Below are 12,399 nucleotides of genomic sequence, written 5' to 3' on the forward strand. Positions count from 1 at the left end.
CACGGGTGGGAGACCCCCAGGGAACCTCCGTGCGCTCCCTGAGCAGGGGGCTGGGCAGGAACCCCCCCGGGTGCCGCAGCAGCGCTCCACGAAGCGGGGCCAACTTCTCGGCGGCCCGGGGCTAAGGATGCTCCCCCCATACACCCCCCCCTAACCTCCACCCTTCCATCCCTCCCTCCGTCCCTCCCCGGCGATGCTCCGGGCCCCGCGCTCCGCCTCCCCGCGGGGCCGGGGCCGGGGCGGGCGGAGGGCGGGGAGGGGACCCGGGGCCGGGCGGGTCCCGCGGCCGCCCCGCTCCGAGCCGAGCCGAGCCGAGCCGCTCCGCCGCCCCTCCATGGCCCCGGCCGCGGCGGCGGCCCCCAGCGCCCGCCGCCCCCGGGGGACCGGCCCCGGCCCCGGCCCCGGTCCTGGTCCCGGTCCTGGTCCCGGTCCCGGTCCCGGCGGGAGGCGCAGGGCTCGGCGGCCGAGGGTGAGTACGGGCTGGGGTCGGCGGGGAGCGGGGCCGGGGGTCGGGGGGAGCCGGGGTGCAACGGGGGGAGCCGGGGGGAGCCGGGGGTACGGGCGCGGGGGGGGGGGCGCGGGGCAGCGGCGGGCGCACGGACACACGGCCGGGGGGGCGGACAGACGGACACGCGACCCCCCCCCCCCCCCCCCCCCCCCCCCCCCCCGGGGGGGCGCGGACACGCGTGGGGACACTGACACGAGGGGACCCGGGCGCTTGGAGCAAGAGCAAGCACCCAGACACACACACACACATGCACACACTCACGTGCAAGCACGCACCCAGGCACGCACCCTTGCACACCCAGGAGCCAGGAGCCAGTACCCAAACCCCAGCACTTTTTGCACTTCTCCTCGCAGAGGGTTTACATGAGGACTGGTCACGGAGTTAATCCCCGCGCAGGATTTGATTTAGACATTCTAGAGAGGAGAAGTGGGTGGAAATTATCCCAGTAGCTCCCCGAGCTGGGGATCGGGAGGGCCTTTTGGCACCGGTGGCTGAGCCCGCTCGGAGCGGGGGACCCGCATCTGTCCTGTGTCGCTCCCAGGTGGGTTTTGATTCCTGCTCATGAATTTGGGGATGGGGCCGCAGGGTAAAGCAAGGTAAAGCAGGGCACAGAGCAGGGGAGGCGTGAGGTTTAAACTGCTGGAGACAAGAGCGATCCCAGCTGGCAACGCTATGGGGAACTTCTCTCCTCCAGCCCTGCTTGCACACTGCGAGCAGCGGGGTCCCTGGGTCGGGGGGGATGGAGAGCGCCTGCCTGGAGCCGCTGGGGAGCTGGGTCTGTGCCTGCGAGCGTGGAGCACTTGGCAGCCCCCTGTCCCTTCCCTTCCTCCACCCTGGCAGGGATTTTCAGAGGCGCAGGAGGGAAGGTGCCAAATTCAGAAAGAGTTTGATTCCAATTCCCTGGAAATCCCAGCCGAGGGGGTTTTTCCCTCCTTCCTTCTCTCTCGGCTGTGATGATTTTTGCAAGGTGCTTGGCTGCAGCCTTCTTCCCGTGCTCTGCCACCCTGCTCGGCTTCCCGAGGCAGGAATTCTCCCAGGAAATCCCTCTGAGCTCCCCACGCCTCCTCCCCCTTGAAGGAAGCAAAAAGCTGACATTAGAAATCCGTTCTCAGTTTAAATTTAGATGCCTGCATTATCTTGAATTTGGATTTATTAATTATTTGCATCTGGTTCATATCAAAAAGTTGAGCAATGCAGATGTCCTGATTTCAGAACGGGCTTGGAGGAGAGACACAAAATTTGCCTGCGTTTCTATTGTCTCATTAAACAATGGCCCGTCAGAAAGGGCCGGGAATTGCAGCCCCCTTCCAGGGGCCTGGCACGAGTTAAGCGGCCGTCCAAGTTGCGTGGTCTCCTCACCACGGGTGACTGCAGCTCATCTCCCAGCTGTGGAGATTAGTCTAATTAGCAGAGCAAATCTGGGTAAGGCAAGCTCTGGTAATTAGCAATCAGTCGGATGTTTCCACACACTTTCTTTGCCTGAGGGGCAGGGAGGAATTTAGTGGATGGCCCCGTTTTGGGAGCAGGGGGGCCTTGGGAGAAGCCAAGGGGAACGGGGCCACACGCCCGCGGGGACCGCTTCAGTTGGGGATCATCGAGCACAGGGCAGGGAGCAAAGGGGCCGAGCTGTGTCCCCAAACCTCTGCAGCACCCCCAGCCCACTGCCCTGCATCTTATTTCCAAGTGACATCGGTCACCTCCTGGCGAGGAAGCCACCAAGTGTCCTGCCTGGCCAGGCGTGTTGGGGACATCTCCGACACTGAGCGCTTGGTGCACCCCGTGCACCTCATCCTTTCGCCTGGGGAGATGGGGGTGCAGAAATGAAACGGGGATGTCTCAGTCTGGTGAGCCGTTGTCACCTTTGGGCCATGGACAGGTCGCACCCGGGGTCTGCTGCTCTGCAGCAAAGGCTGTGGTGGAAACATTTCCAAAACTTGGTTAAAAGCGGGCATGAGACCCCCAGCCCGGGACTGGAGCTGTGATGATCCCTCCCGAGCTGTGATAATCTCAGCATTACTCTTCTTGCCTGAAAACCTTCTGCAAGGGAGCTTAATTAATTACGATTGATTAACGGGTGTCCCCGACAAAAGCTGGAGCTGGCAGCTGCTTTTTGTCCCTGTGCTGGGAGCGTGCCTGTGCTGCGGGCTCGACGCGGGGATTTACCCGCAGGGACCAAGCCTGGAGGAGGCTTTGCCCTGTTGGGCTGAGAGCTGCTGGGATGTTAAACAGGGCTTTCCTCTGCCGAGATGCCCTCGTCATCTTTATTTTCCTGCTCTTCATCTTTTTTTCCTTCCGTGTGGACACTTTTAATGTGTAGCCAAGGGGGGAATTTGAAGTGGGCTGAGAACAGAGGGAAGGAGGAGGGACGGGACTGCAGGGTGCAGCCAGGCTGGGGGCGAGTTCGTCATGCTGAGAGTGCTGGGCCAAGAGGGGAAAAAGGCAGCTGGAAATTTGGAGGCAGCGAGCTGGGGGTCCCCTTGCTGGGGAGAAGTCAGTTGCAGGTGAGAAACCAGCAGAGGGCTGGGCCGGGTGAAGGCTGCACGCGGTGCTCACGAGCCGTGCACGTACCCGGGGACCGAGGCGGCTCCGCAGCATCGCGGGCCCCATCCTGCCTCCTGCCGGAAGGGGAGGCGAGGACGGGAGAGGGGAGCTGGTGTCGGGGCGCTGCTCCACGAGAGCCCCGTGCTGGGGCGGCGTTGGAGGTTACGGAGTTATTTTTAACCGGCGCAGCTCGGCGCAGACTGTAATTACCACGCTCTCACCTGCGCCGTGGGTGGGGAAGCCGGGGCAGGCTGGCGCAGCTCGGCGCGTCCTCGCACCCACGGGTCTCAGCCCGGGTCCCCCTGTGCTGCATGGAGGGACCTGGGGGGAGCTCAGCTTCAAGGGGCATCGGGATCTCAGGAGCTGGAAGCGATCTGAAACCGATTTGATTTTAGCACGTGGCCATGCGGAGAGGCTGAGCTGTGCCACGGCGGCTTTTGGGTCTCACCCATCACCGTGGCTTTAAACACGCTGGCGCTTTGCTGGGCGCTTGGGTGATGGATTTCATACTCGCCTTCTTCCAAAAATCGAGAGCAGCTTTAAAGTCACAATATTGCCAAAAACAGAAATAGAAAAATGAGGCGTTTGCTGTTTGTTGGTAATTTCCCAAGCTTTTGCTCCAGCCTGGGCTGCTTCCTTCCCTCTCTGTGCCCGCGGGGGACACTGGGGCTGTGTCAGCGCTGCTGGAAGCTGCTGCGCAGACGGAGCACGCAGACCCTTCGGTCTCCCAGCCCACAACAGACAGAGGCAGAGCTCTCCACGAAGGCACGGATTTTGCCTTCCTCATCGGCCTGGCTCCCCGGTGTGTTTTGAGGAGCTGGGGGAGATGTTTTGGAGAAGCTTTGCAAGCCACGTGTGGAGAAAGGTTTGTGCAGCCGACATCCTGCTGCATCTCCGTGAGGCTGCCGTCCCCTTTGGCATGGCCCTGGGCCCTCATCCCTTGTCCAGAGGGAGGTTTTGAGGCCAAATCTGCATTTTTATGGGCCACAGCATGCTGCAAATTAACGCAGACAGTGCCAGGCTCGCAGGGCTGAACATCCCAGGGCACCCAAGGGATGCAGGTCCCCGCTGGCCGGAGGGACCCTCCCCGGTGCCACCGCACCCCGAGGGCTTCGGGTTTGCCCTCAGACACGTTGGGATTTAGCATCACATTTTCGGGACGTCTGCCTGCGAAGGAGGGGTTGGGGTGGGAGGGTGGAGCCAGCGATATGCCTTCATGGTGGGATGGGATTAGAGAAATATTTGCGTTGATTTTAATGCCGGGCTTATTGCGGGGATTGGGAGCTTAGCCCCGAACCTGGCAGCGCGGCAGCCGAGCCGTCATCTCGCCCTATAGTGCTAATGACGTTTACATTCCTATACCGCTGCTCCCCTGGGGTGGGAACCCTTCCCAAACCAAGGCGTCAGGTCAGGCCTTAGGGAGGGAGGAGGCCGGCAGGGAGCGAGGCCACCAGCTGTCCCCACGGAGGGACCGGGCTGTCCTCCCCACCCTGGCAGTGCCACCAGGACCCTCGCCGCTGCCCCCAGTCTCAGCCCCGTGCGGTGCCAATGTTGGATTTTTTTAAAAAATATTATTTCGCCCCCCCCCAAGAGCTTACATAACCTTGGGATTCTATTAATAAAAATAATGGTTTTGAACTCTGGGAACAACCATCTCCAGCAACGAGCAATTAAATGCTGCGACTTCTGCAAGCAGGCAGCTATCGGGCGGCCGGGAGATAAGGGGGCAGCGGCGGGGCCAGCAACACCTCCGGCTCCGGTGGGCTGCAGGGGGGCTTTCCCCCATGGGGGGGGGGGTTCACCCCCAGGAAGGGGGCTCGGGGGGGTGCAGGAGATAGCGAAGGAATTTGGTGTAAAGAGGCACGGCCGGGGCTCGCTGCCAAAAATAGGAGCTGGCTGCGCGCTCCTGGCAGGTCTAGGGCAGGGGCTGGGCACCCGGGGGGGGGGTTGTGCCTTTATCCTCCCTCCCCCCAGCCTTTGCACAGCTCTGGAATTTGATTTATTTATTTATTTTCATTTTTTTCCTGTTTTTTTAAGCCCTAAGTTAGCAGCAAGACATTTAACGTTTGCCGTGTAACATTTGAGGGGCTGAATTTAGGATGGGACTTGGGGAAAGCCGGGGACCCTAAGCCGGGATGCTCGAGGTGGAAGAACGCCTTTGGGAGTGTTGGAGTGCCCGCTTGTTTCCCTTGGGAATAAAAAGTTTAAAACCTCATTTTTGCCATTTGGGGTCACCACCGTATTGGTGTAGCAATGTTTATTGTATCTTTCTGCCTTGCGGTGCAGGATTATCAGCTTGTTTCAGAGGAACATTTGATATCGTGCAGCAGCGAGCTGGGGGTTCGGGTGCTTTTTGTTTGGGGCTTTTTATTTTTTATTTTTTTTAATCTCCCTCATTGGAATTGTCACAGCTTGACAGCCTTGTGCCAGGAACACGCTGTCGTCCTGAAACTCATATCTTTAATTCCCTTCCAGGGGATGCTAATAACACCTTAAGATGATTAAGACTGGGGAAAAAAAAACCTCAGTATTTTATTTTCCTCCCTCTGGTGATGCTGTTAGCTGGCTCTTGCCACTCCATTCATCTCGGGAAGTAAATGAGCCTGGTCACCTCCCCTCCCTGACCCCATGCCCTTGCATTCCCGATCAGTTTTACTTTCTGGCTTCTCATCGCCGTGCTGTCGGGCTGCTGCCGCGGTGCCCGGAGCCTCCCCGTGCTGCTGCGGATGATTTAGAGGCGCGGTGACCCCTGTCCCGCAGCGTCCCTTGGCTTGGGGCCTCCCTGCAGCCTCCCCGCAGCACCCAGCGTTCCCATCCCAGCAAAGACCCCGAACACTTGCAGCTTAAATTCTGCCCAGGAGCTCCCCTGGCAGCCCCCAGAAGAAGCAGATGAAGCTCTCTGAGATTTAATTACCGGGGCCGGGCCGGTTTCCCCCATCCCTACGTGGTGCTTGGCTCCAAATCGCCCCGGCTGCGTGCCACCAGGCTCTGGCCGAGCACGAATCCGGGGTGTGGGGGCCGTGGGTCCGGGGTGCTCGCTGTGGGGCCGGGGCACCTGCCTGGCCAGGGCACGTTTGTGTTCCCTTGGTTTTGGGTCACTTTGGCAGCAAGCGGAGCAAGCCGGGGAGCGGCTGCGGTGCTCACAGGGTGCCGTGATGCTGCTGCCTTGTCAGACCTTCGGTGGGGGGGTTGCACGCGCAGTGTTGGTGGCTTTGGAGAGCCGGCTCCGTGCCTCAGTTTCCCCACTGGGTTAACGAACAGCCCCTTCCCTTGCTGCTGCCACCCTTTTCCAGGTGCCCTAGGGCACGGTGAGCCAGGACAGGCACGGGGCGCAGTGGGATCCTGGCCCTGCTGGCTGTCCTGCACAGCTCGGGGTTTTTAGGGCTTTGGTGGCTGCGAAGGAGCCCCTCAGCCCTTCCACCACCAGGCAGGGAGGCAGAAATAACGAGAAGGAAGTGGGCAGGTAAGAGAGGAGAGCAAACCTGTTGGACCCTGACGTGGTGCAGCCCTCGGGCTTGGTATCCCTGTGGTCCCCATCCTCCCGGTGCCCCCATAGCCGTGGTGTCCCTTTGCCTCCCATGTTCACAGCATCCCAGTGTCCCCGTGGTCCCCATGTCCTCAGCATCCCCATGTTCCCAGTGTCCCCATATCCCCACCATCCCATGCACATGGACCCCCAGACCATCGAGTGACTTCTCCATCTCTCTCTCCCCCCTTCTCCCTCCCCACCTTGCAGGAGGAGCCGCCAGGAGGGCGACGATGACTGCCGAGAGCGCCGAACCCAATGGCCCCGTGCGGGAGCCGGCGCCGGGGGCCACCAAGCCGACGGCCCCCCCAGCCCCGCCGCGGCGCCGGGGCCGCAGGCTGCGCCGCAAGTCCCCGCCGGAGGTGCCGGTGAAGGGACAGCTCCGCATGCGCTCGCCGTCGGGAGCCTTCGTCATGGTGGGCATCTCGGTGGTCTTGGTGGGCATGACCATCGCCGTGGTGGGCTACTGGCCCCACCGGGGGCACGGGGGTGCCGGGGCCGGAGCGGGGAACGCCAGCACCGCGGGGGACATGAGGAGGGAGGTGGCTGCTGGGCGCCCCGTGCCCCACAGCGAGAAGCTGAAGCTGATCGGCCCCGTCATCATGGGCATCGGGCTCTTCATCTTCATCTGTGCCAACACCATGCTCTACGAGAACAGGGACATGGAGACCCGCATGCTGATGCAGAAGGGGCTCTACTGCATGGCCACGGGGCTCCCGGAGGGCACCGGCCCCGAGGAAGCGGACAGCCCGCTGGCACCCAAGGCCAGCCCCGAGTGCTTGGAGGGCTGCTACGAGGTGGACCTGTCCTTGGGCAGCAAGTGGGCCGACTGCTACGGCCCCAACAGGCTGCAGACCACGGCCGAGCTCCTGCAGCGCCCGGGGGCCTCCCCGACTGCCTCCCTGCTCAGCCTCCACTCGGAGGGCAACCTCAGGCTCTCCTCCGCCGTCGGCGCCTTGGCGCTGCCCATCATCAAGCTCAACAACCGCTTGCTGGACGCGGCATCGCGGGGGGCCAGGGCGCCGGTGGAGGCAGCCGAGCCCCCCGCCGAAGCCCCACAGCCCCCCTGGGCTCTGCTGTCCCCCGGTGGCAGAAACGTCACGCCCCGGGGCCAGGAGCACCGCGGTGGCCACGTCATCGTCACTGTGGAGGAAGGCTGCCCCATGGCAGAGCTCGGCCCCGATGCTCAGCCCCACAACCCGGGGCACTCCAAGTCCCTGGACCTGGGCCGGCCGGGGATGCTGCTGGTGGCTCCCATCAAGGACCGCAAGAACCGGAGCTGGCCCCGGCTCGACCACGTCACCCCGGGGGCTTACGCCAAACTGGAGAACCGGGGCGAGTCCTCGGACCGGCTGCTGGAGCCCGGCGAGACCCCGCGCCGCGCCGAGCCCCGGCCCAGCTCCTGGGCAGTGGGGGTGGAGGGGGGCTCGAGGGTCTGACGGCCCCACGGGCTGCGGGGTCGTGGTTTTTAAGCGGACATCGCCACGCCGAGGGGTCCCCGATCTCTGGGAGGGCTCCCATGTTGGGACCGGCGTTCCTCCCTGCCTGCTCCTCTTCCTCAGCGGCTTCCTCCTGGATGCTCTCAGCCCTACAAGCCCTTCTGCTGGCAGCTTTCCCGGAGGAGCCCTCGCTTTGACACCCAACACAGACCACGGGACGGGGACACGGGGTGGGCAAAGCCCCACGGCACTTCATTGCACTGGGGCGAGGGTGGGGGCACCGGGGGGGGGGGGTTCCCTCACCCAGCCCCAGCGGGAAATTTGCTTGAGCAGCGCACGTCAGCCCTGCCGGGCCATTAAATGTTCTCTCGATGCCATGCGGTGCCGCCTCGTCTCGCCCTTGGGGTGCTCGGGGTTGGGAGCGCGACGTCCCCACCGCTTCAGCCCCAGGCGTGCGTGGGAATATTTGTGGATGGGGAGAGTTTTTCGCCCGGAGAAGTGTCACCGCTTGCTTGTGGCCGGTTGCCAGCCCCCACAAACCGCTGCCGTCCCTGGAAGTGCCAAGGTTTGCCCCAGGGCGAGGTACGGACCTGTGTTAGCGCTCATCTGCAAAGCCTGGAGCGCTCGCTGTTCCCTAAGGAATGCCCAAGTGTTGGTACGGGTGGCATCTTCCAAAAACCAGAGGGTTTTTTTTTGTGTGTTTGTGCTTGGGCCACATGTCAGGATGTGAGCATCGCCACAGCCAAGTGTCACGGGCACCAGTGTCCTGACACCTCGGTTGTGCTCAGAGCACGACTCGTTGCGGGAAGCCTCGGCCCTTTTCTTCCCTCCTCATCCTCACCCCAGCAGGGTGGGAGAGCAGAACCGGAGCCAGGCCCGTGGGTTTTGTGCCTCTCCGGGGTCCTGCTGCCTCCATCCGGGCTCAGCCTCCTCCAGGGACGTCCAGCGCCGCCCTGTGCAGCTCGTGCAGTCAGGATGCTGTGTGCCCCCCCTGAGTATTTGCAGATAAGGCAACAAGCTCCAGGTGATGCAGAAAGTGCCCGGGGCAGCTGCAGCTGCAGGTGCTGCCGCCCACCCTCGTGCTGTCCAGGCAGCTGTGAAACCACAACAAATGGGGGATTCTCTGGGGTGCAGCCATTCCCAAGCTGTTTTTTTGGTGTTATTTGGTGCCATTTTGGCTCCATGGGTGCCCATGCTGGGATTTCAGGTCGGACAGCCTCGCCGGCAGGGAGACTCGCTGAGGGGAAGAAGCGTCTGCTGCTCCTTTTTCTCGCAAATGAGCAATTTTTGCTCCAGCATTTCTTTCCCAACCCTTTCACGGTGCCTTTGCCATGCTCTGAATTACCCCAGGGAAGGAGGGGGGTGTCCCTCCGGTGTCCCCTGGCTGAAGCCACCCAGCAGAGCTCACAGTCCTGGGCAGGGGGGGCGAGGAGGTGCCTGGTCCCAGCAGGAGGAGGCACCAGATGTCCCTGCAGTTTGCTCTGGCAGAGGCACAGGACATGGGGTGGGACGTGGGGTGGGACACAGGGGGGCACCGCGTGGGCGCCGGGCTGCAAAGCACCCCCCTGCCCTCCCCTTTTCCCTGCACGCCGCCGCGACGTCTCTTACGTCGGGGACAAACCAGGGGAGGATTTTTGCAGCATCCAGCACCATGACCCACGCCTGATCCTGCTGTGGGTCCAGAAGCGAGCGGTGCTCAGCAGAGCCCATCCTGCCCCGGGTCTCCAGCCCCTCGCTGGAGGCAGCAGCGGGCGCCCCGGGGTGCTGAGGACGCTGCGGGGACGGGAGCGCCGCTCGCCAGCGACTTGGGAGGCGCAGAAATTTGGCACCGCAGCTTGGGCTGGATCCCTGCCCTTCCCCATCCGGAGAACAAAGCCAGCCGTGGTGTGGAGCTGAGTGTCAAGGGCTGAAATATGTTTTCTGTGTGATTTTTTTTTTTTTTCCTTTTGATCCCATCTCTGCTTCTCCTTCTGAAGCAAGCACGGAGCTTTGGGCTGGGAGACTGCAGGGACAACGTCTTTCTTCATACCAGGCCATCCCTGCCGAACATTTGGGCTTGGCAATGGATATTCTGGCAAAAGAAACACCGCATTGCCAGCACAATCGTCCCCAGCAGCTCTGGGGCAGAGCAGCCCCATCCCAGCCGCTGGCTCTTGTCACAGCCAAGGAGCCCCTTTGTCACCATGCTGGGCTGTGCCAGCTGCGTGCGGCGCTGGGGACAGGGACAGGGCGGCGGGACAAGGGGATGGCAGGGCTGGAGCTGCTGCTGTCGCTTGTCCAAGCTTTCATCGGCTGGCATCTCGCCCCTCATTAGCGATAGCGCTTGGCACCGGGGCTGGGAAAAAGCAGATTAAAGCCTAAAGGATGCAAACCACCAGTTTTAGACCAGTCAGGGTTTTCCATGCCATGTTTCTTTTTCCCCCTTTGGAAATTTGGCGTGGCTTGTTTCTTTGCTTTTTTTCTTTTACTTTTTCATTTGAATTTCTACCTCGTCTTTCGAACGCTTTACCCTCTCTTACCCAACCTTTGCTGCAAACACCCCTAAGCCCCTCGTGCACCTGCAGCGTGTTGTCCCACGCTGCACGGGGACCCCCCTGGGGTGTCCCACGCAGGCTCCCCCAGGGCTGCAGGGAAGCAGAAAGGGGCTCGGGGTTTGGGTTCCTGCAGCGCTGCCCCGGGGTTGCCCTGGCTGTGATCCCGGCTTTTACGCTGCCGGTTAATCTCCAAACGATTTAGGCACGGGCTCAATGCAATAAGCAAACAAACAAGAAGTCACCGAGGGGGCCTGCCCTGCAGCAGCAGCGCGGGGACGTGCCAGGAGGCTGCTCCGGTCTGAAAATAACTTTTCCTTCGCGTGGAAGCAGCTGCAGCCAAAGTCAGTGCCGGGCCCAGGAGCCGTGCGTCGGGAAGCAGCAGCCAGAAACTGGAGGACAAACCCAGCCCCAGGTGGGCTGCAGCGGGCTGGGCTCGGCTGCTCCTTCCTTCCCTCCAGGGCATCCATCCCCGACCGGAGCTGCCCCATGGAGGGGCAATTCCCAGCTGCAAAGGAGATGCTCCAAGTGCACAGCTGCCTTCTTGGTTAACGCGGCACAGCGAGGAGCCCTGAGCTCTATCCCTGGGGAGCATCACCTGCACGTCCCCCAGCTCCATCTCTGCTTTGGGACCCAGCGTTGGTGTTTTCTTGCTGCAGCAGCGCTTCCCTATCCCCTTGCTATGAAGTTAACCCGTCCCAAAAGCATCCCGTGCTGCACAGGGTGATGCTGGGTGCTTTCTTCTTACTCAGCCATAATTTGGGACAAAACCGGACAAAACCTGGAAAAGAGGCTGGGGGAAAAGGCTGCGTTTTGTGCCCGGGAGGTGCGGTGGGGAGGATGCAGCCGGGGAGCCCCCAGCTGGGCGGCATCGCCCGCAGCTGCGCCCACCCCAGCACCTGAAGGTGCTCAGCTGCTGCCCACCCCTCTGCTGCCCCGGGGGCTCGTCTGCAGCCATTTCCCTCCTGCTCCTCTCCGAATGAAGCAACAACCCCGACTCTGCCTGGCTGGTAAGTCCTTTCTATCTTTTTTTTTTTTTTTTTTTTTTTTTAAAGAGATTTAAAGCCTATGCGAAGGAAAGCTCTCTGCTAGCAGCGGTGCACTTGTAGTACAGCCAGGGAATTCAAGCGCTGGTGCATTATTTAGGGAGAGTGCTCTGCTATAAATCTCCTTGCATAGGCACTGCGCAGGGAAGATAAAGCCGTGCATGGGGCGTTGCTTCTTGTGCCAAGTGGTGGCGTGGTGCTTTTTGGTGAGAGACCCTGCTGGTTAACCACGGGGGTCCCTTTATAGGTTTGGGGTGGCCTGATGAGGCTCAGTGGCACCCACAGGCCTTCTGTGGGATCAGCTGGTCCCAGGTGGGAAGGGCTGAGCTGAGCTCCGAGGTCCGATATACCACCGCCAGCCCGTACCTGTGCCGGCCGCTGTCTGTCCCCTGGCACCTGAGTGTGGTGGAGCTGGAGCCCAAACCTCCGGGGCTTCGGTTCGGAGCCCACCAGGGCTTGGGGCTTGTTTTCCCCAGCCTTTGCATCCCAAACACAAAATTTCTAGAATTCTGTGACCTAGAAAAGCTCCTTTGTGCTTTCCTTTTCCCCCTGAGAGTGTCCTGCAGGAGAAAGGTCCGGTGGCACCAAACGCCACGACCCCACCCGAGGTGTCGCTGTCCCGGGGGTGCTGGAGCTGCACCCACGCTTTGGGGACATCAGGGTTGGGGTCCCCAAATGTCACTTGGCCATAACAGAGCTGCACAAGGAGCTCTGGGCACGGTTGGCCAAAAAAACAGAGGTTTCCCTGCTCTGTGTGTTTTGGAGGAGGGATGGTGCTGGGGATGGAGCAGCAACATCGGGGCTGCGG

General features: G+C 61.7%; 1 protein-coding gene across 3 annotated transcripts; it reads left to right on the forward strand.

Moving 5' to 3' along the window:
- The first annotated feature begins 318 nt into the window (after positions 1-318).
- On the forward strand, positions 319-8,391 carry TMEM200B (transmembrane protein 200B). Of its 3 annotated transcripts, XM_035345623.1 has the most exons (3): positions 6,300-6,352; positions 6,566-6,666; positions 6,701-8,391. In XM_035345623.1, the coding sequence occupies exons 2-3, from the start codon at positions 6,628-6,630 to the stop codon at positions 8,012-8,014; spliced, it is 1,353 nt and encodes a 450-aa protein (XP_035201514.1). In that variant the 5' UTR covers positions 6,300-6,352; positions 6,566-6,627; the 3' UTR covers positions 8,015-8,391. The 3 variants fall into 3 exon arrangements, with proteins under 3 accessions (XP_035201515.1, XP_035201516.1, XP_035201514.1); XM_035345624.1 differs by lacking the exons at positions 6,300-6,352; positions 6,566-6,666 and adding an exon at positions 319-469 and having other exon boundaries at positions 6,786-8,391; XM_035345625.1 differs by lacking the exons at positions 6,300-6,352; positions 6,566-6,666 and adding an exon at positions 853-1,049 and having other exon boundaries at positions 6,786-8,391.
- The last annotated feature ends 4,008 nt before the right edge of the window (positions 8,392-12,399 follow it).

This window comes from Oxyura jamaicensis, chromosome 23 (assembly GCF_011077185.1).
Source record: "Oxyura jamaicensis isolate SHBP4307 breed ruddy duck chromosome 23, BPBGC_Ojam_1.0, whole genome shotgun sequence".
NCBI lineage: Eukaryota > Metazoa > Chordata > Aves > Anseriformes > Anatidae > Oxyura > Oxyura jamaicensis.